This window comes from Panulirus ornatus, chromosome 57, assembly GCF_036320965.1.
Source record: "Panulirus ornatus isolate Po-2019 chromosome 57, ASM3632096v1, whole genome shotgun sequence".
Taxonomy (NCBI): Eukaryota; Metazoa; Arthropoda; class Malacostraca; order Decapoda; family Palinuridae; genus Panulirus; species Panulirus ornatus.
This window is the reverse complement of record NC_092280.1, coordinates 32,097,098-32,121,908: the sequence shown is the minus strand read 5'-3', so window position 1 is coordinate 32,121,908 and position 24,811 is coordinate 32,097,098. Positions and strand designations below refer to the sequence as shown.

The window sequence follows — 24,811 nt, the reverse complement described above, 5'->3', positions numbered from 1 at the left end:
TATAACCTATAACTCCTTGATCAAGAGAAATCTCATTGAATCTTCCATTATCAAATACACATTGAAAAGAATATCACTGAAGGTATATGTTAACTGGACAGTTTTTCATAGGCAAATCTGTAACTGGTTTTGATTCTCGACCACATGATAAACCTTATGACAGGTGCAGCACTACATCCAAAAACCACAAACATATGTGTACCAGTGGTGTCTTAGCTCCACCTCTTTTATACATGTGTGCGTGTGTGTGTGTGTTCATATATATGTGGACAAAAATAATATTCTATTTATTTTATTTATCATACTTTGTCGCTGTCTCTCTCGTTAGCGACGTAGCGCAAGGAAACAGACGAAAGAATGGCCCAACCCACTGACATACACATGTATATACATACACGTCCACACATGCAACTATACATACCTATACATCTCAACGTATACATATATATACACACACAGACATATACATATATACACATGTACATAATTCATACTGTCTGCCCTTATTCATTCCTGTCGCCACCCCAACACACATGAAATAACAACCCCCTCCCCCCGCATGAGCGTGAGGTAGCACTAGGAGAAGACAACAAAGGCCACATTCGTTCACAATCAGACTGTAGCTGTCATGTATAATGCACCAAAACCATAGCTCCCTTTCCACATTTAGGCCCCACAAAACTTTCCATGGTTTACCCAAGAGGCTTCACATGCCCTAGTTCAATCCACTGATAGCACGTCAACCCCGGTATACCACATCATTCCAAATCACTCTATTCCTCGCCCGCCTTTCACCCTCCTGCATGTTCAGGCCCTGATCACTCAAAATCTTTTTCACTCCATCTTTCCACCTTCAATTTGGTCTCCCACTTCTCCTCGTTCCCTCCACCTCCAACACATATATCCTCTTGGTCAATCTTTCCTCAATCATTCTCTCTATGTAACCAAACCATTTCCAAACACCCTCTTCTGCTCTCTCAACCACAATCTTTTTATTACCACACATCTCTCTTAACCTTTCATTACTTACTCGATCAAACCACCTCACACCACATTTGTCATCAAACATCTCATTTCCAGCACATCCACCTTCCTCCACACAACTCTATCTATAGCCCACGCCCTGCAACCATATAATATTGTAGGAATTACTATTCCTTCAAACATACCCATTTTTGCTTTCCAAGATAATGTTCTCGACTTCTACATATTTTTCAACACTCCCAGAACTTTCACCCCCTCCCCCACCCTATGATTTACTTCCGCTTCCATGGTTCCATCTGCTGCCAAATCCACTCCCAGATATCTAAAACACTTCACTTCCTCCAGTTTTTCTCCATTCAAACTTACCTCCCAACTGACTTGTCCCTCAACCCTACTGTACCTAATAACCTTGCTCTTATTCACATTTACTCTCAGCTTTCTTCTTTCACACCCTTTACCAAACTCAGTCACCAGCTTCTGCAGTTTCTCACACGAATCAGCCACCAGCGCTGTATCATCAACGAACAACAACTGACTCACTTCCCAAGCCCTCTCATCCACAACAGTCTGCATACTTGCCCCTCTTTCCAAAACTCTTGCATTCACCTCCCTAACAACCCCATCCATAAACAAATTAAACAACCATGGAGACATCACGCACCCCTGACGCAAACCAACATTCACTGAGAACCAATCACTTTCCTCTCTTCCTACACGTACACATGCCTTACATCCTCAATAAAAACTTTTCACTGCCTCTAACAACTTGCCTCCCACACCATATATTCTTAATACCTTCCACAGAGCATCTCTATCAACTCTATCACATGCCTTCTCCAAATCCATAAATGCTACATACAAATCCAATTGCTTTTCTAAGTATTTCTCACATTCTTCAAAGCAAACACCTGATCCACACATCCTCTACAACTTCTGAAACCACACTGCTCTTCCCCAATCTGATGCTCTGTACATGCCTTCAACCTCTCAATCAATACCCTCCCATATAATTTCCCAAGAATACTCAACAAAATTATACCTCTGTAATTTGAGCACTGACTTTTATCCCCTTTGCCTTTTTACAACGGCACTATGCAAGCATTCCGCCAATCCTCAGGCACCTCACCATGAGTCATACATACATTAAATAACCTTACCAACCAGTCAACAATACAGTCACCCCATTTTTTAATAAAGTCCACTGCAATACCATCCAAACCCGCTGCCTTGCCGGCTTTCATCTTCCACAAAGCTTTTACTACCTCATCTCTGTTTACCAAATCATTCTCCCTAGCCCTCTCACTTTGCACATCACCTCGACCAAAACACCCTATATCTGCCACTCTATCATCAAACGCATTCAACAAACCTTCAAAATACTCATTCCATCTCCCTCTCACATCACCACTACTTGTTATCACCTCCCCATTAGCCCCCTTCACCAATGTTCCCATTTGTTCCGTTGTGTTATGCACTTTATTTGCCTCCTTCCAAAACATCTTTTTATTATCCCTAAAATTTAATGATACTCTCTCACCCCAACTCTCACTTACCCTCTTTTTCACCTCTTGCACCTTTCTCTTGACCTCCTACCTCTTTCTTTTAAACATCTCCCACTCATTTGCATTAATTCTCTGCAAAAATCATCCAAATGCCTCTCTCTTCTCTTTCACTAATAACCTTACTTCTTCATCCCACCACTCACTACCCTTTCTAATCTGCCCACCTCCCATGCTTCTCATGCCACAAGCATCTTTTGCACAAGCCATCACTGCTTCCCTAAATACATCCCATTCCTCCCCCCCTCCCCTTACATCCCTTGTTCTCACCCTTTTCCATTCTGTACTCAGTCTCTCCTGGTACTTCCTCACACAAGTCTCCTTCCCAAGCTCACTTACTCTCACCACTCTCTTCACCCCAACACTCTCTCTTCTTTTTTGAAAACCTTTACATATCTTCACCATCACCTCCACAAGATAATGATCAGACATCCCTCCAGTTGTCCCTCTCGGCACATTAGCACCCAAATGTCTCTCTTTCACACGTCTATCAATTAACACGTAATCCAATAACGCTCTCTGGCCATCTCTCCTACATACATACGTATACTTATGTATATCTCTCTTTTTAAACCAGGTATTCCCAATCACCAGTCCTTTTTCAGTACATAAATGTACAAGCTCTTCACCATTTCCATTTACAACACTGAACACCTCATGTACACCAATTATTCCCTCAACTGCCACATTACTCACCTTTGCATTCAAATCATCCATCACTATAACCCAATCTCCTGCATCAAAACTACTAACACCCTCACTCAGCTGCTCCCAAAACACTTGCCTCTCATGATCTTTCTTCTTATGCCCAGGTGCATATGCACCAATAATCACCCATCTCTCTCCATCCACTTTCAGTTTTACCCATATCAATCTAGAGTTTACTTTCTTACACCCTATCACATACTCCCACATATCAATCTTGAGTTTACTTTCTTACACCCTATCACATACTCCCACCACTCCTGTTTCAGGAGTAGTGCTAATCCTTCCCTTGCTCTTGTCCTCTCACTAACCCCTGACTTTACTCCCAAAACATTCCCAAACCACTCTTCCCCTTTACCCTTGAGCTTCGTTTCACTCAGAGCCAAGAAACATCCAGGTTCTTTTCCTCAAACATACTACCTATCTCTCCTTTTTTCTCATCTTGGTTACATCCACACACATTTAGACACCCCCAATCTGAGCCTTCGAGGAGGATGAGCACTCCCTACGTGACTCCTTCTTCTGTTTGCCCTTTTAGAAAGTTAGAATACAAGGAGGAGAGGATTTCTAGCCCCCCGCTCCCATCCCCTTTAGTTGCCTTCTATGACACGTGAGGAATGCATGGGAAGTATTCTTTCTCTCATATCCCCAGGGATAAAAATAATGATATAAAACATATAAATAAATGCATATTCCAGTTGAATGTCGGACTGCAGCAGGGATGTGTGATGTCCCCATGGTTGTTTAATTTGTTTATGGATGGGGAGGTTATAAAGGTGAATGCAAGAGTTTTGAAGAAAGGGGCAAGTATGCCATCTGTTGGGGATGAAAGGGCCTGGGAAGTGAAACAGTTGTTGTTCACCGATGATGCAGCACTGGTGGCTGATTCAAGTGAGAAACTGCAGACATTGGTGACTGAGTACGGAAATGTGCATGAAAGGAGAAAGTTGAGAATAAACGTGAATAAGAGCAAGGTCATTAGATTCAGTAGGGTTGAGGGAGAACTTAATTGTGATGTAAGTTTGAATGGAGAAAAATTGGAGGAAGTGAAGTGTTTTAGATATCTGGGAGTAGACTCAGCAGTGAATGGCACAATGGAAGTGGAAGAGAGTCACAAGGTAGGGAAAGGGGCAAAGGTTCTGGGAGCAATGAGGAATGTGTGAAAGGAGAGAACATTATCTCAAAGCAAAAATTGGTATGTTTGGAGGAATAGTTGTTCCAACAATATTATATGATCATGATGCATGGGCTATAGATATGATTGTACAGAGGGTGAATGTGTTAGAAATGAAATGTTTGAGGACAATATGTGGTGTGAGGTGGTTTGATAGAGTAAGTACTAAAAAGGCAAGAGAGATGTGTGGAAATGAAAAAAGTGTGGTTGAGAGAGAAGAAGAGGGTGGGTTGAAATGGTTTAGAAATATGGAGAGAATGAGTATTTGTATGTATATGTATGTATTTGTGTATATGTTGTATCTGTGTATATGTTGATATGTATATGTATGTATATACGTGTATGGGCACTTAAGTATATATACGTGTGAGTCACAGGATGGGGGAGGGGGCAAAGGTCCTGGGAGCAACGAAGAATGTGTGAAAGGAGACAACAATATCTCGGAGTGCAAAAATGGGTATGTTTGAAAGGAATAGTAGTTCCAACAATGTTATATGGTTGCAAGGCATGGGCTATAGATAGGGTTGTACAGAGGAGGGTGGATGTGTTGGAAATGAAATGTTTGAGGACAATATGTGGTGTGAAGTGGTTTGATCAAGTAATTAATAAAAAGGTAAGAGAGATGTGTGGAGATAAAAAGTATGTTGTTGAGAGAGCAGAAGAGGGTGGGTTGAAATGTTTGGACATATGGAGAGAATGAGTGAGGAAAGATTGCTGAAGAGGATATATGCATCAGAGGTGGAGGGAACAAGGAGAAGTGGGAGACCAAATAGGAGATGGAAGGATGGAGTGAAAGAGATTTTGAGCGATTGGGGCCTGAACATACAGGAGGGTGAGAAGCATGCAAGGAATAGAGTGAACTGGAACGATGTGGTATACCAGGGTCGACATGCTGTCAAAGGACTGGACAAGGGCATGTGAAGAGTCTGAGGTAAACCTTGGAAAGGTCTGTGGGGCCTGGATGTGGATAGGGAGCTGTGATTTCAGTGAATTACACGTGATAGCTAGAAACTGAGTGTGAACGAATGTGGCTTTTTTTTTTTGTCTGTTTTACTAGTGCTACCCTGCTGAAGTGAAGGGGGGTAGCGATGCTGTTTCCTGTGAGGCGGGGTAGCGCTGGGCATGGATGAAGGCAAGCAAGCATGAAGTTTTTTTTTTTATATATATTCACCATTTCCTGCGTTAGTGAGGTAGCGTCAAGAACAGAGGAGTTAGCTTTAGAGGGAAAATCCTTACTTGGCCCCATTTTCTGTTCCTTCTTTTAGAAAAGTAAAAACCAGAGGGGAGGATTTCCAGCTCCCACCTCTTTTAGTCGCCTTCTACGACTCACAGGGAATACATGGAAAATATTCTTTCTCCCCTAACCCCAGGGATAAAAACAATGTATATGTTATAATTTTTCTTTTCTTTCAAGCATTTGTGCTGTTATTACCTGAAAGGAATATTAAAAAATCTTGAACTCTATCAGCAATGCGAAAACTTAGTGTCATTCTAAAAATTTCTAACCTAACTGTCCAATGTTGCCTTAGCAAAATATCATTCTGTGAGCTATTATTCTGCGAGGATCCCCTGTATAGGAGACGGCATAGGTTTGGTGGGAGGAGATGGGGCAGATGATTAGATGCTGAATCATCCAAAGTTGAGTTTAAGGAAAATAAGGTTCCAAAAAGTGTGGCTTGATCAGAGGAAGAGTTAGCAATAGATTGGTCAGGCTGAAAAAGAGAAAATAGGTTGAATTACAAAAGTTGTTAAGAGATTTTTAGGACCAAAAAAATATACCAGTAGAAGTCATCTCACTTTTTAAGAAAGTGCGCTTTACTTTACAAAGAACAAATTTGCAATGATTCTAAGCAGAAAATGAAAGCAGAGTGGGTTTCAGGGGGAAGGGAAGAGTTTCATGATTTTGTCTGCATGGTTCCTGATACAAGCATCATAGCTGGAAAGATGGAGTGATCTAACAAAAAATGGGACAAATAGATTCAGGATGTGGGATATAAGAATCCATCCCAGCCAAGATATCCTATGCTATGCATTCAGCACAAAATGAAGCATCCTGGCCAAAGAAGCAGTACCCATCCCTACAACAAAGTGCTAATCATCAATTCTACTATCCTTGCTTTCAGCTTCTGCTCTTTGGATACTTGTTTTAACATAAACATAGCAAGTATTGGAACATGAATTCCTTTATGCAAAGTTATAAAATACTCTACACATAACTAATTCACATTCATTTGGCACTCAGCAACAAACTTCTGTTTTTTGCTTCCCTAATGCCATCCTTTGAAAATAATACTCTAAAGCATTTACACCTATTCACATTGTCTCAGTTTACGCTGTGCACTCTATTAGCAGAGTTCATTATTGGCCCTGCCCAGATTCAAATCCTAGGTTCAGCAGATGGCCCACAACCAATCCAGCTATTCATCCTCCCTTAGAGTCTGGTCAATAAATGGGTACCCGGCTTAGGCTGGGGTATACATATACATCTTCAGCATACATGAGATAACCATGGCATGAACATTCAGCTGCCCATGACACCTCGGCTACCATAGAAAAAAAAAATATCACATTAGATTCACAGGAGGCAGTACAAATGGTGACAATGAAAAATTATAAAATTATAACACAAAAATTATGTACACAATTCTGGTGAAAAAATCTATAGTATGTACAGAATTCTGAAAAACAATTGTAACATCAACTTACGTTCAATGGGGCACTGAAAGTTCCTAACCCCTGTGTGGATGAGCAAGTGACTCTTAAGATGTTCTGACCGGAGAAATGATTTCTGACAGATGGGACACATAAACTTCCGATCATTGGTGTGTTTTCGCTGATGACGACTTAACTTACTGGCATTTTGGAAAGACCAATTACATCCCTGAAATGACAAATGTATCTTTCAAGACTGCAATCTTAACTTACTCCCATCACTCCTGTCTAGATGTACATGAGCAACCTGCCATGTTGTAAAAAATACATATATGCAAGTTCCTTGTCCTTTATTTTGTTTCCAAATCTATCCAGGGATTCCTTGTTTGACACAGAAAATGCATTCTTGAAGAAAAGTGCTACTTTGAGTGAAGTACTTTACATAAAGTCAACTTTGACATAATGTCATAAAGTGAGACTAAGCTCATTAGGAAATATTTCTGGACACTTTTCTCACATTTGCTGTTCTTTATGTGTTCTATTATGTAAATACATTAAAGATTATTATCATAAGAAAATAAGTACTTTACTGAAATCAACAGACCTTTATCCACAAATATATTATATCTACACATCCAGCTTTATGTCAATGCATAGTTTTTTGTATGATTCATACAATTACTACACAATTACTACATGCTGGGCACTTCTTACTCATTTCAACAAGGTTATTATAAAACGTTAATGAAGCAAATACTGTATGCTTAGCTTAAACCAAACAGGTGGAGGACAAGAGTCTGTTGTCTGTTCACAGTAAATGTGGATGCATAAATAGACATAAAACATGTTGGACAGACAAGCACTACAGCATTTGCACTTGTTTGTAACTTGAGGTTCAGCATTTTCATTTTCATGTAGGTTTACAATTGTAAGCATTTGTTTATTAATGAAAAAGTGTGTGGCATACATTAATATATAAACAGCACTAAATAATATTTTATTTTGTGCAATGGTGGTACAGTAACTTTACTGTTTAAATATAATCAGAAACTAAAGAAAATCAGGCAACAGGACTGCGGGTACAATGAATCAAAACAAACTGATTGTGTGTGTACTCCAGCAGTGTTTAAGTGAATAATGTATCAATAATATATCTGTAATCCATCTATTAATGAGAAAAATGAGACTGGGGAACAGTACACAACATATCTACATTGGCAACATGTTAAAATAGGTCGGGAGGGAAAGTTAAGGAATATCACCCCATTGCTATTTGTGTTGTGAGTTTTCGTTGCAAGCATTAATTCTTTTATATTTGTTCACAATTTCCCATGATAGATAGGTAGCCCCAGGAACAGATGAGAAAATGGCATCATTCCTTCACATCGCAGAAGGCGACTAAAGGGGACAGGAGCGGGGGTCTGGAAACCCTCCCCTCCTTGTATTTTAACTTTCTAAAAGGGGAAACAGAAGAAGGAGTCACGCGGAGAATGCTCACCTCCTCAAAGACTCAGATTGGGGTGTCTAAATGTGTGTGGATGTAACCAAGATGAGAAAAAAGGAGAGATAGGTAGTATGTTTGAGGAAAGGAACCTGGATGTTTTGGCTCTGAGTGAAACGAAGCTGAAAGATAAAGGGGAAGAGTGGTTTGGGAATGTCTTGGAAGTAAAGTCAGGGGTTAGTGAGAGGACAAGAGCAAGGGAAGGAGTACCACTACTCCTGAAACAAGAGTAGTGGGAGTATGTGATAGAGTGTAAGAAACTAAACTCTAGATTGATATAGGTAAAACTGAAAGTGGATGGAGAGAGATGGGTGATTATTGGTGCATATGCACCTGGGCATGAGAAGAAACATCACGAGAGGTAAGTGTTTTGGGAGCAGCTAAGTGAATGTATTAGTAGTTTTGATGCACAAGACCGGGTTATAGTGATGGGTGATTTGAATGCAAAGGTGAGTAATGTGGCAGTTGAAGGAATAATTGGTGTACATGGGGTGTTAGGTGTTGTAAATGGAAATGGTGAAGAGCTTGTAGATTTATGTGCTGAAAAAGGACTGGTGATTGGGAATACCTGGTTTAAAGAGAGATATACATAAGTATACGTATGTAAGTAGGAGAAATGGCCAGAGAGCGTTATTGGATTACATGTTAATTGATAGGCGTGCGAAAGAGAGACTTTTGGATGTTAATAAGCTGAGAGGTATAACTGGAGGGATGTCTGATCATTATCTCGAGGAGGTTGTAGGTTTTCAGAAAAGAAAAGAGAATGTTGAGGTGAAAAGAGTGGTGAGAGTAAGTGAGTTTGGGAAGGAGACTTGTGTGAGGAAGTACCAGGAGAGACTGAGTAAAGAATGGAAAAAGGTGAGAACAAAGGACGTAAGGGGAGTGGGGAAGGAATGGGACGTATTTAGGGAAGCAGTGATGGATTGTACAAAAGATGCTTGTGGCATGAGAAGCGTGGGAGGTTGGCAGATTAGAAAGGGTACTGAGTGGTGGGATGAAGAAGTAAGATTATTAGTGAAAGAGAAGAGAGAGGCATTTGGACGATTTCTGCAGGGAAATAATGCAAATAAGTTGGTGATGTATAAAAGAATAAGGCAGGAGGTCAATAGAAAGGTGCAAGAGGTGAAAAAGAAGGCAAGTGAGAGTTGAGGTGAGAGAATATCATTAAATTTTAGGGAGAATAAAAAGATGTTTTGGAAGGAGATAAATAAAGTGCGTAAGACAAGGGAGCAAATGGGAACTTCAGTGAAGGGGCTAATGGGGAGGTGATAACAAGTAGTGGTGATGTGAGAAGAAGATGGAGTGAGTATTTTGAAGGTCTGTTGAATGTGTTTGATGATAAGAGTGGCAGATATAGGGTGTTATGGTCGAGGTGGTGTGCAAAGTGATAGGGTTAGGGAGAATGGTTTGGTAAACAGAGAAGAGGTAGTAAAAGGTTTGCAGAAGATGAAAGCCGGCAAGGCAGTGGGGGATGGTATTGCAGTGGAATTTATTAAAAAAGGGGATGACTGTATTGTTGACTGGTTGGTAAGGTTATTTAATGTATGTATGACTCATGGTGAGGTGCCTGAGGATTGGTGGAATGCTGGTAAAGTGCCATTGTACAAAGGCAAAGGGACAAAAGTCAGTGCTCAAATTACAGAGGTATAAGTTTGTGGAGTATTCCTGGGAAATTATATGTAAGGGTTTTGATTGAGAGGGTGAAGGCATGTACAGAGCATCAGATTGGGGAAGAGCAGTGTGGTTTCAGAAGTGGTAGAGGATGTGTGGATCAGGTGTTTGCTTTAAAGAATGTATGTGAGAAATACTTAGAAAAAGCAAATGGATTTGTATGTAGCATTTATGGATCTGGAGAAGGCATATGATAGAGTTGATAGAGATGCTCTGTGGAAGGTATTAAGAATATATGGTGTGGGAGGCAAGTTGTTAGAAGCAGTGAAACGTTTTTATCATGGATGTAAGGCATGTGTACATGTAGGAAGAGAGGAAAGTGATTGGTTCTCAGTGAATGTAGGTTTGCGGCAGGGGTGTGTGGTGTCTCCATGGTTGTTTAATTTGTTTATGAATGGGGTTGTTAGGGAGGTGAATGCAAGAGTATTGGAAAGAGGGGCAAGTATGCAGTCTGTTGTGGATGAGAGAGCTTGGGAAGTGAGTCAGTTGTTGTTCGCTGATGATACAGCACTGGTGGCTGATTCGGGTGAGAAACTGCAGAAGCTGGTGACTGAGTTTGGTTAAGTGTGTGAAAGAACAAAGTTGGGAGTAAATGTGAATAAGAGCAAGGTTATTAGGTACAGTAGGGTTGAGGGACAAGTCAATTGGAAGGTAAGTTTGAATGGAGAAAAACTGGAGGAAGTGAAGTGTTTTAGATATCTGGGAGTAGATTTGGCAGGGGATGGAACCATGGAAGCAGAAGTGAATCATAAGCTGGGGGAGGAGGCGAAAATTCTGGGAACGCTGAAGAATGTGTGGAAGTCGAGAGCATTATCTTGGCGAGCAAAAATGGGTATGTTTGAAGGAATAGTGGTTCCAACAATGTTATATGGTTGTGAGGCGTGGGCTAACGATAGAGTTGTGCGGAGGAGGGTGGAATTGCTGGAAATGAGATGTTTGAGGACAATATGTGGTGTGAGGTGGTTTGATCGAGTAAGTAATAATAGGGTAAGAGAGATGTGTGGTAATAAAAAGAGTGTGGTTGAGAAAGCAGAAGAGGGTGTTTTGAAATGGTTTGGTCACATGGAGAATGAGTGAGGAAAGATTGACGGAGGATATATGTGTCAGAGGTGGAGGGAACCAGGAGAAGTGGGAGACCAAATTGGAGGTGGAAAGATGGAGTGAAAAAGATTTTGAAAGATCAGGGCCTGAACATGCAGGAGGGTGAAAGGCATGCAAGGAATAGAGTGAATTGAAACAATGTGGTATACCAGGGTCAACGCGCTGTCAATGGATTGAACCAGGGCATGTGAAGTGTCTGGGGTAAACCATGGAAAGTTCTGTGGAGCCTGGATGTGGAAAGGGAGCTGTGGTTTTGGTGCATTATTACATGACAGCTAGAGACTGAGTGTGAATGAAAGTGGCCTTTGTTGTTTTTTCCTAGCGCTACCTCGCGCACGAGGGGGGAGTGGGTTGTTATTGCATGTGTGGCGGGGTGGCGCTGGGAATGAATAAAGGCAGACAGTATGAATTATGTACATGTGTATATATGTATATGTTTGTGTCTGTATATATATGTATACGTTGAGATGTATAGGTATGTATATCTGCGTGTGTGGACGTGTATGTATATACATGCGTATGTCTGTGGGTTGGGCCACTTCTTTCGTCTGTTTCCTTGCACTACCTCGCTAATGCGGGAGACAGCGACAAAGCAAAATAATATAATAAATAATATATATGTATATGTCTGTGTGTGTATATATATGTATACACTGAGATGTATAGGAATGTATACTTGCATTTGTGGACGTGTATGTATATACATGTGTATGTGGATGGGTTGGGCCATTCTTTCGTCTGTTTCCTTGCACTACCTCGCTGACGTGGGAGACAGCAACAAAGCAAAATAAAATAAATAATAAATCCTTCACACCAATTCTCTAACTGTCATGCGTAAGGCACCGAAAACCACAGCCCCTATCCACAACTAGGCCCCCAATACCTTTCCACTTCATTTGCCCTGGTTCTGTCCCCTAACAGCACATCATCCCCTGTATACCAAATCACTCCAATTCACTCTCTATTCTGCATATGCCTTACACCCTTATGCATATTCAAGCCCTGAACACTCAGAAGTTTATTTACTTCATCCTTCCATCTCCAGCTCAGTCTCCCACTTCTCCTTGTCCCATCCACTTATGACATCTATATACTCTTTGTCAACATCTCACTCAGTTTCTTTATATCTCCTAACCAATTCGGCACATCCTTCTTCAACTTTCTCAACCATAATCTTCTTATAACACCTAACTCTTATCCTATCCTTTCTTACTCGCTAAACCCTTCTCACAGCACATATTGTTCTCAAACCTTTTATTCACACCATATTCATCTTCTGTACATTCTTGTCAGCAGCCCATGTCTCACATCCATCTAGCTATATTTCTATATCTCTGATACCCATTCCCTCTGGGAACTTCCAGAAAGAGGTGGCCATGGCAAAAGTCTCTCCACTTATCCGTATCCTTACATGCCTCCCTCGCATACATTACACGCATTCTTCCACTACTTCTCTCCCTCCAGTATTCCTCCATCCTATTTGCCCATGTCATAGGTAGTCTTCCACTCACATTAGCCTCTTTAATTGTGCTATCATACAGTATCCTCATAAACTCCCAGTATTGCATTTTTCCACATGCCCAAACCACCTTAAGTATTACGTTTCACCCATTCTACCACTCCACAATTCACTCCCTCTGCATTCCCAGCCATACCACAACTCTCATACACCCTTTCATTTCTTTCTTCATTCCATCGTGTCACACCACATGCTCTTCTCAAATACCTCATTTCCACAGCCTGGATTCTTGACCTTTGTGCCTCATTCCAAGTCCATATTTCAGTTGCATAGTCAAGGTTGGGAGGACTATGCTGTCCCCTTAATCCTCTCTTCACTTCCATACTTACAGTTCTACCCTTCATTATTCTATTAAGGTACCCAACAACTCTTCTCCCCTGTACTGCTCTCTCCCTTATCTCTCCTTCCATATCACCACACTTACCCAGGACAGCTCCCAGATACTTAAATTCCCTACATCTTTCAGTCCTTTTTCCCCCATATCCACAGAACAATTTAGTACACTTTCTTCTTTCACTCTGTATGGTTTTATAAAATCTATACTTTCACTCTCCTTTCAAACACCATTACTTTACTTTTACTTGCATTTACCTTCAAGCATCTATGCTTAAACACATCATAAAACACACTTACAACCTTCTGCAACTCCTCCTCACTCTAAGCAAAGAACACAGTATCATCCACAAACAGGCTTGCCACTAGCCACCATATCTCACCACCAAAATCCATCTCTGCACCCCTTTTCCCTAGTTTTGCTTTTAACTCTCTTATCACTCTCTAAATACATATACAAAAAGCCACAGTGACATCACACAGCCCTGCCTCACCTACATCTATCCCAAAACTTTCGCTCAGCTCTACATCCACTCTTACACACCCATTTGCTCCTCTATAGAAGGCTTTTACACCGTCCAACAGTTTTCCTCCTATGCCAAATATCCTTAGCATGTCCAACAAAGCATTCCACTCGACTGTGTCATATGCCTTCTCCAGATCCATAAAAGTTGCATAAAACTTCTTAATTTCTCCTCTATAGAAGGCTTTTACACCATCCAACAGTTTTCCTCCCATACCAAATATCCTTAACATGTCCAACAAAGCATTCCACTCAACTCTGTCATATGCTTTCTCCAGATCCATAAAAGTTGCATACAACTTCTGAACTTTTCCTAGATACTTTTCCATGGTCATCTTTACTGATCCACACATCCCCTACTTTTCCTAAAACCCCCTTGCTCTTCACTTATTCTGCATTCAGTCACTTCCATCACTCTATCAGTTAAAATTCTTGCATACACTTTTCTTGGTATACTTAACAGACTTATTCCCCTACAATTACTACATACACCCTTGGCACCTTTTCCTTTGAATAAAGGAATGATAATAGCTTTCACCCAATCCTCAGGCATAACCTTCTGTTTCCACGTAAATTACATATAATATGAATCCACTCTATCACACTTTCTCCCTCATACTTCAGCATTTCAGCTGTAATCCCATCCATACCAGAAGCCTTTCCTACCTTCAGCCTCATTACTGCCCCTCTTACCTCCCTTTTTATTAAAGGCCCCTTCACATGTATCCTCTTCCATCCTCCACACCCATGCATGTAACAACTGCTGCCTTCCCTTCTCCAACATTCATCAGTTCTTCAAAATACTATTTCCATCTTCCTTTCACTTCCTCCTTTTGAGTCAGCAATTCCCCTTCCTTACCTCTCACATCAACATTTCCACTTTTACAGCCACCTCTTATCATTTTCACCTCCCTCCAGTATAGTTTCTTATTATCCCGAAACATCATTGGGACCACTATATGCTCAAACATGTCCAACTTCATCCTCTCAGATAGTGACATCTCTCTCCACACATTCCTCCCAGGACCTTCACTCCCTCACCTACCCCAAGGCTCAATTCAGCTTCCATGATTCCATTCACTGACATGTCCACAACCAGATATCTTTTTTTTTTTTTTATACTTTGTCGCTGTCTCCCGCGTTTGCAAGGAACCAGATATCTAAAACACTATAATTCCTCCACAGTTTTGCCATTCAAACTCACACTCCAACTAAACGATCTTTCTCCACTACAAAACCTAATAACCTTATTCTAATTCACATTTCCTCTCAACTTTCTCCTCTCATCCACTCTCCCAGATGCAAACACCAGCTTCCACAGCAGTTTCTGTCTCAAATCTGCCACTAGCACCATGATATTGTCATCAAACAACAACTAACTCACCACCCAGAAACCCCCCCCCTTCCATCCCCAAACAAACTGCATACCTACCTATCTCTACACAATCCATACAATCACCTCCCTCACTAACCCATCCATATACAGACTAAACAATCATGGTGACATCACACACCCCTTCCAAGGACCCACCTAAAGTGTGAACCACTCACCCTCCTCTATACTAACTTGCTCACACACACCTTACTCCCTGGACAAAAACTACTCACTGCTTCTAACAGCCTTCCTAGCATACCACACATTCATAACACCTTCCATAAACATCTCTATCAACCTTATCCAATGCCTTCTCCAGATCCATAAATGCTACAATCAAATCCTTCTGTCTCACTAAGCACTTCTCACACACATTCTTCAAGGTAAACATCTGATCCACACATCCTCTACCACTCTGAAACCACATCATATTGATTTATGATTCTTCACTTTTATGACTCATGTAAAACTGAAACTATTCAGAAAGGAATATACTGAAAAAGGAGCCCCTTTTTTACAACTGGTGAGCATACATGAAAAAATATGCATATTCAAATGTTAAGTAAATAATGGAAATAATGTAACAAATAATACTCAACACATTACCTAAGCTCAACACATTACCTAAGCAAAGAAAATAATATAAAATACATACAGGAAGTAATAGAAAGGTATCTGCCCAATCACATCGACAATTATTCAGGACAACGCATCATTCCAATTCACTCTATTCCGTGCATACCTTTCACCATCCTGGATGTTCAGGCCCCAATTGCTCAAAATCTTTCACACTCCATCCTTCCACCTCCAATTTGGTCTCTCACTTCTCCTTGTTCCCTCCACCTCTGACAAATATATCCTTTGTCAGTCTTTCCTCACTCATTCTCTCCATATGTCCAAACCATTTCAACACACCCTCCACTTCTCTCTCTACCACTCTTTTTATTACCACACACCTCTCTTACTCTTTCATTACTTACTCGATCAAACCATCTCACACCATACATTGTCCTCAAACATTTCATTTCCAACACATCCACCCTCCTCCATACAACCCTAGCTATAGCTCATGCTTTGAAACCATATAATATTAACGGAACTACTATTTCTTAGAATATTCCAATTTTTGCTCTTCAAGATTATGTTCTCTCTTTCCACACATCCTTTATCACTCCCCTCCCTCAACCTATGACTCATTTCAGCTTCCATGGTTCCATTTGCTGTGAAGTCCACTTCCAAGTATCTAAAACACCTCAATTCCTCCAAGATTTCTCCAATCAAACTTATATCCCAACTAACTTGTCACTCAACCCTACTGAACCTTATAACTTTGCTCTTATTCACATTTACTCTCAACTTTCTCCTTTTACACACTTTTCAAAACTCAGTCACCAACTTCTGCAGTTTCTTACTCAAGTATGCCACCAGTGCTGTATCATTGGCAAACAACAAGTGACTCATTTCCCATGCCCTTTCATCCCCAACAGATTGCATTCTTGCCAGTTTCTCCAAAACCCTTGCGTTTACCTCCCTAACCATAAGCAAATCAAACAACAAAGATGACATCACACACCCCGTCACAGACTGAACTTCACTGGGAACCAATCATTGATAAAATCTTCTCACGACTTCAAGCAGCTTACCTCCAACACCATATATTCTTACGACCTTCCACAAACCATCTGTTAACCCTATCATATGCCTTCTCAATCCATAAATGCTACATACAAATCATTTGTTTTTCTAAGTATTTCTCACATACATTCTTCAAAGCAAACACCTGATCCACACATTCTCTACCACTTCTGACGCCATACTGCTCTTCTCCAATCTGATGCTCTGTATATGCATTCACCCTCTCAATTAATACCTTCCCATATAATTTCCTAAAAATACTAAACAAACTTATGCCTCTGTAGTTTGAACACTCACATTTATCCCCTTTGCCGTTGTACAATGGCACTGTGCATGCATTCTGCCAATCTTCAGGCATTTCTCCATGGTCCATACATACATTGAATATCTTAACCAACCAATCAACAACACAGACATCCTCTTTTTCAATAAATTCCACTGCAATACTATCCAAACTCGCTGCCTTGCCAGATTTCATCTTCCACAAAGCTTTCACTACCTCCTCTCTTTACAAAACCTTTCTCCCCAATCCTCTCACTTCACACACCACCCAAACCAAAACATCCTACATCTGCCACTCTATCATCAAACACATTCAACAAAACTTTAAAATACTCACTCCATCACTATCTGTTATCACCTCCCCACTTGCCCCCTTCTCTGATGTTTCCATTTGTTCTCTTGTCTTATGCACACTATCTACCTCCTTCCACAACATTTTCTTATTCTCCCTAAAATTTAATGATAACTCTCTCACCCCAACATTCATCTGCCCTTTTTTCAACCCTTGCACCATTCTTTTGACCTCCTGCCACTTTCTTTTATACATCTCCCAGTTATTTGCCATACTTCCCTGTAAATATTATCCAAAAGCCTCTCTTTTCTCTCACTAACAACCTTACTTCATCCCACTACTCACTACCCTTTCTAATCAGCCCAACTCCCACCGTTCTCATGCCACATGCATTTTTTGTACAACCCATCACTGCTTCCCTAAATACATCCCATTCCTCACCCACTCCCCTCACATCATTTGCTCTCACCTTTTGCCATTCTACACTCAACCTCTCCTGGTACTTCCTCACACAAGTCTCCTTTCCAAGCTCACTTACTCTCACCACTCTCCCCAACATTCTCTCTTTTTTTTTTTGAAAACCTCAACAAATCTTCACCTTCACCTCAATAAGATAGTGATCACACCTCCCTCCAGAAAACTTCCTACATATTCCCTGTGTATCATGGAAGACAACTAAAAAGGAGGGAGCGGGAGGCTGGAAATCCTCCCCTCCTTTTTTTTTCAATTTTTTAAAAGAAGGAACAGAGAAGGGGCCAAGTGAGGATATTCCCACTAAAGCTCAGTCCTCTGTCCTTAATACTACCTCACTAACACGGGAAATGAAGAAAATGTATGAAAAAAAATACTTCTATTATTCATTATATTACTCGCTGTTTCCTGCACCAGCGAGGAAGTGCCAGGAAACAAACGAAGAATGGCCCAACTCATATACATATATCTATACATAAACACCCATACATGCACATATACATACATACACATATCAACATATACATACATATACATCATTATCATTATTATTATCATTTTGCTTTGTCGCTGTCTCCCGCGTTTGCAAGGCAGCGCAAGGAAACAGACGAAAGAAATGGCCCAACCCACCCCCATACACATGTATATACATACACGTCCCCACACGCAAATATACATACCTATACATCTCAATGTACACATATATATACACACACAGACACATACATATATACCCATGCACACAATTCACACTATCTGCCTTCATTCATTCCCATCGCCACCTCGCCACACATGGAATACCATCCCCTCCCCCCTCATGTGTGCGAGGTAACGCTAGGAAAAGACAACAAAGGCCACATTCGTTCACACTCAGTCTCTAGCTGTCATGCCATAATGCCCAAAACCACAGCTCCCTTTCCACATCCAGGCCCCACACAACTTTCCATGGTTTACCCCAGACGCTTCACATGCCCTGATTCAATCCACTGACAGCACGTCAACCCCGGTATACCACATCGATCCAATTCACTCTATTCCTTGCCCGCCTTTCACCCTCCTGCATGTTCAGGCCCCGATCACTCAAAATCTTTTTCACTCCATCTTTCCACCTCCAATTTGGTCTCCCACTTCTCCTCGTTCCCTCCACCTTCGACACATATATCCTCTTGGTCAATCTTTCCTCACTCATTCTCTCCATGTGCCCAAACCATTTCAAAACACCCTCTTCTGCTCTCGCAACCACGCTCTTTTTATTTCCACACATCTCTCTTACCCTTACATTACTTACTCGATCAAACCACCTCACACCACACATTGTCCTCAAACATCTCATTTCCAGCACATCCACCCTCCTGCGCACAACTCTATCCATAGCCCACGCCTCGCAACCATACAACATTGTTGGAACCACTATTCCTTCAAACATACCCATTTTTGCTTTCCGAGATAATGTTCTCGACTTTCACACATTCTTCAAGGCTCCCAAGATTTTCGCCCCCTCCCCCACCCTATGATTCACTTCCGCTTCCATGGTTCCATCCGCTGCCAGATCCACTCCCAGATATCTAAAACACTTTACTTCCTCCAGTTTTTCTCCATTCAAACTTACCTCCCAATTGACTTGACCCTCAACCCTACTGTACCTAATAACCTTGCTCTTATTCACATTTACTCTTAACTTTCTTCTTTCACACACTTTACCAAACTCAGTCACCAGCTTCTGCAGTTTCTCACATGTAATCTGTCACCAGCTTCTGCAGTTTCTCACATGAATCAGCCACCAGCGCTATATCATCAGCGAACAACAACTGACTCACTTCCCAAGCTCTCTCATCCACAACAGACTTCATACTTGCCCCTCTTTCCAAAACTCTTGCATTCATCTCCCTAACAACCCCATCCATAAACAAATTAAACAACCATGAAGACATCACACATCCCTCCCGCAAACCTACATTCACTGACAACCAATCACTTTCCTCTCTTCCTACAAGTACACATGCCTTACATCCTCGATAAAATCTTTTCACTGCTTGTAACAACTTGCCTCCCACACCATATATTCTTAATACCTTCCACAGAGCATCTCTATCAACTCTATCATATGCCTTCTCCAGATCCATAAATGCTACATACAAATCCCTTTGCTTTTCTAAGTATTTCTCACATACATTCTTCAAAGCAAACACCTGATCCACACATCCTCTACCACTTCTGAAACCACACTGCTCTTCCCCAATCTGATGCTCTGTACATGCCTTCACCCTCTCAATCAATACCCTCCCATATAATTTACCAGGAATACTCAACAAACTTATACCTCTGTAATTTGAGCACTCACTCTTATCCCCTTTGCCTTTGTACAATGGCACTATGCACGCATTCCGCCAATCCTCAGGCACCTCACCATGAGTCATACATACATTAAATAACCTTACCAACTAGTCAACAATACATATACATACACAGACATATACATATATACACATGTAGATATTCATACTTGCTTGCCTTCATCCATTCCCGTCACTACCCCACCACACAGGAAATAGCATTCCCCCTTCAGCAAGGTAGCGCCAAGAAAAGCCAAAAAAAGAATAGAAGTGAAGTGTTTTAGATATCTGGGAATGGATTTGGCAGCAGATGGAACCATGGAAGCAGAAGTGAGTCACAGGGTGGGGGAGGAAGCGAAGGTTCTGGGAGCGTTGAAGAATGTGTGAAAGCGAGAACGTTATCCCGGAGAGCTAAAATGAGTATGTTTGAAGGAATAGTAGTTCCAACAATGTTATATGGTTGTGAGGCATGGGCTATAGATAGGGTTGTACGGAGGAGGGTGGATGTATTAGAAATGAGGTGCTTGAGGACAATATGTAGTGTGAGGTGGTTTGATCAAGTAAGCAATGAAAGGGTAAGAGAGATGTGTGATAATAAAAAGAAAGTGGCGGAGAAAGCAGAAGAGGGTTCATTGAAATGGTTTGGTCACATGGAGAGAATGAGTGAGGAAAGATTGACCAAGAGGATATAGGTGTCAGAGGTGGAGGGAACAAAGAGAAGTGGGAGACCAAATTGGAGGTGGAAGGATGGAGTGAAAAAGACTTTGAGCGATCAGGGCCAGAACATACAGGAGGGTGAAAGGCATGCAAGGAATACAGTGAATTAGAACAATGTGGTATACCAGGGTCGACATGCTGTCAATGGACTGAACCAGGGCATGTGAAGCGTCCGGAGTAAACCATGGAAAGTTTTGTGGGACCTGGATGTGGAAAGGGAGCTGTGGTTTCAGTGCATTACACATGACATTTAGAGACTGAGTGTGAACGAATGTGGCCTTTGTTGTCTTTTCCTAGCACTATCTCGCACATGCGCAGGGGGAGGGGGGTGCCATTTCATGTGTGGTAAGGTGGCGGCTGGAATGGCTGAAGGCAGCATGTATGAATATGTACATGTGTATATGTGTACATGTTTGTGTATGTATATGTGCATGTGTGGAAATTTATGGGTATACATGTGTATGTGGGTGGGTTGGGCCATTCTTTCGTCTGTTTCCTTGCACTACCTCACTATCGCAGGAGATAGCGACTAAGTATAATAAATAAAATAAAATATATATGTATGCTATTTCACGTGTGGCAAGGTGGCGATGGAATGGATGAAGGCAGCAAGAATGAATATGTACATGTGTGTATGTGTATGTGTCTATGTATGTGTGTGTGTGTGCGTTGGGGTGTATATGTGTTTGTATGTGCGTGTATGGGCATTTATGTATATATGTGTATATAGGTGGTTGGGCCATTCTTTGTTTTCCATGCGCTACCTCACTAACACAGGACACAGCGATTATGCGATTATGATAATAATAATAATAAACAATATATATATTTCATCATCATTTATCCCTGGGGATAGGGGAGAAAGAATACTTCCTAAGCATTCTTTGCATGTCATAAAAGGCAACTAAAAGGGGAGGGAGCAGGGGGCCGGAAATCCTCCCTTCCAATTTTTACTTTTCCTAAAGAAGGAACGGAGAAAGGGGCCAAGTGGGGATTTTCCCTCTTAAGCTCAGTCCTCTGTTCTTAATAATACCTCAGTAATGCAGGAAATAGTGAATATGTATGAAAAAATATATAAATATAGCGTTAATGGGATGGCTTTGATTAGGGCATCAGCTGCCAGTGTCATCTCAGCTTACATAAAAAAGAAAAATCAATTCAAGTACATGATAAATCTCACTCAAGCCAAATCAAATGAAGATACTAATACATGATAAAGTGGAAGAAGCCAGAAAAAAAAAGAAGCTGAAGGAGATGTCTGCACATGTTTATGGATACTCTGCCAGGTCAGTAAAAATGGCCAGGGGATGATGAATCAGAGCTAAGTTAGAGGCTGCTGACTGGTGAGTAGGTGGATCCAGGTCAAGCCATTAGTTGGTATAAGAGAATAGGTGGATAGATAGGGTTGACATAAGGCAGGAGATTAAGAGGTTACTGACCCCCAGGGATCCAACAGATTCTCTTAAAGCTCAAGGGTTGCGAGATGAACTGAGCCTTGAGAGGACGGATTGAATTAAGGAAGCTCTTTAAAAACTGGAAAAAAAAAGGAGTATGAGCACTTGTACTTACAGTATGTTCTTAACAGATAAATGGAAAAAGTATGTGTAAGAGTACAACATAAAGTAAAACTAACCTCAAATGTGCAAACAAATGGTCTCTGACCCGTGTGTACTCTCATATGTGCTTTAAGTCTGCAAGGCTTGTCAAATTTCTTCCCACATCCTGTCCACTGGCAACGTAACTCTTCCTCCTTATGGTGGCTGCGCATATGTGATGTTAGCGAATTTGGTGTGAAATAGGATTTGCTGCAGCCATCCACACCACACCTATATATAATCATTTAAATCATCAGATGAAGTAATGATATGATGAAGAAAATAATATGAGTTTGTAATGAAGTAATGATATGATGAAGAAAATAATATGAGTTTATGTCAAACAAAATTAAACATTAGCTATTTTCAGCTTTCAAAACGAAACCTCATTCTTATTTCCAAAAATCAATAACAATCCAAAAGAACTGGTGAGGTTACATGCATGTTTTTTAAGATGCCAAAGGATGCAACATAGAGGAGTTGTATGGTATGACCAATATAAACATGTTGTGATATACGCTGCAGTATTTATGTACCACATGGGTACACCAGCAAGTTCCTTGTATTACATATTTAGGGTTAATCCCCAGATAATCCATCATCTTTCCTAAGCAAAATACATGCCCACAAACAGTTACATTCAAAGGTAACATGAAATTCCAAATCTCCATAAAGTTACTTTGTGTTTGATGAATAAATCTCTGAAAAAGGTAGCCTTTTTATGCACAACTGCTTTTCCTGCCTAAGTGAAGTAGCAACAGGATCTAATGAAGAAAGCCCTCATCTATACTCATCCAGTTTATAGCTGTCATTTATAATGAAATAAAACTAGATCCTATCTTCCACAACCAAGCCCCAGACTATTCCTTGGCTGCTTCATAAGCCCAAGTTAACCCAAGTGACAATACATTACCCGCCACTTACCAGACTGATCCAATTCATTATATCTCATGCATACCTCTCACCCTTCTTAACATTTGCAAAAGGCTAACAATGAATTCAAGAAAGGATATGTACAAAAAAAGTGCTTGACCATTACATATTCACAGGCCACCCAGGGTCAAGTGCACATGGTTTCAAATCCAAGTCATGGCAGTAGGTCTGCAGGCAACCCTGATACGGGTTAGTCAATCAACTGGGTACCTGACTTGGCTAAGATATATATATTTCTATTCTATGATATATATGTTATACTTGATCACTGTTTCCTGTGTCAGTGAGGAAGCCCCAGGAAACAGACAAAGAATGACCAATCCACTTACATACATGCATATATACACAAATGCCCATACACACACATATACAAACATATACATATAAACATATACCCATACACATACATACACAGACATATACATATATATACACATGTACATATTCATACTTCCTTGCCTTTTGCCTTCATCCATTCCTGGCATTACCCTACCAAACAGGAAACACCATTGCTACCCCCTCCTTCAGCAAGATAGTGCCAGGAAAGCATACATAAAACGCCACATTCGTTCACACTCAGTCTCTAGCTGTCATGTGTTTTAAATATCTGGGAATGGATTTGGCAGCAAAAGGAACCATGGAAGCAGAAGTGTCACAGTGTGGGGGAAGGGGTAAAAGTTCTGAGAGTGAGGAAGAACGTGTGGAAAAAGAGAACATTATCCCAGAAAGCAAGAATGGGTATGTTTGAAGGAATAGTAGTTCCAACAATACCATATGGTTGCAAGGCATGGGCTATAGATAGGGTTGTACAGAGGAGGGTGGATGTGTTGGAAATGAAATGTCTGAGGACAATATGTGGTGTGAGTTGGTTTGATCGAGTAATAAAAGGATAAGAGAGATGGGTGGAAAAAAAGAATGTGTATGAGAGAGCATAGGAAGGGCATGTTGAAATGGTTTGGACATATGGGGAAAATGACTGAGGAAACATTAACAGAGGATATATGTGTCAGAGGTGGAGGGAACAAGGAGAAGCAGGAAACCAAATTGGAAGTGAAAGGATGGAGTGAAAAAGATTTTGAGCAATTAGGGCCTGAACATACAAGAGGGTTAAAGGCGTGCAAGAAATACAGAGAATTATATCAGCGTGTTTATGAATATATATATATATACATCGGGGTGTTTATGAATATATATATTATATATATTTTGCTTTGTCGCTGTCTCCCGCGTTTGCGAGGTAGCACAAGGAAACAGACGAAAGAAATGGCCCAACGCACCCCCATACACATGTATATACATACACGTCCCCACATGCAAATATACATACCCATACATCTCAATGTACACATATATATACACACACATACATATACATGCATACACATGCACAAAATTCACACTGTCTGCCTTTATTCATTCCCATTGCCACCTCGCCACACATGGAATAACATCCCCT

The 24,811-nt window shown here is 40.9% G+C and overlaps 1 protein-coding gene across 1 annotated transcript in view; it reads right to left on the bottom strand.

Annotated features, from left to right (window-relative positions):
- Window positions 1-24,811, bottom strand: part of LOC139766425 (uncharacterized) — a 136,566-nt gene that overhangs the window by 47,956 nt on the left and 63,799 nt on the right. The window contains exons 6-7 of the mRNA XM_071695114.1: window positions 22,461-22,653; window positions 7,129-7,303 (exon numbers count right to left, since the gene is read on the bottom strand). Of these exons, the coding sequence (XP_071551215.1) occupies window positions 7,129-7,303; window positions 22,461-22,653 (368 nt within the window). The remainder of the gene's footprint in view (window positions 1-7,128; window positions 7,304-22,460; window positions 22,654-24,811) is intronic.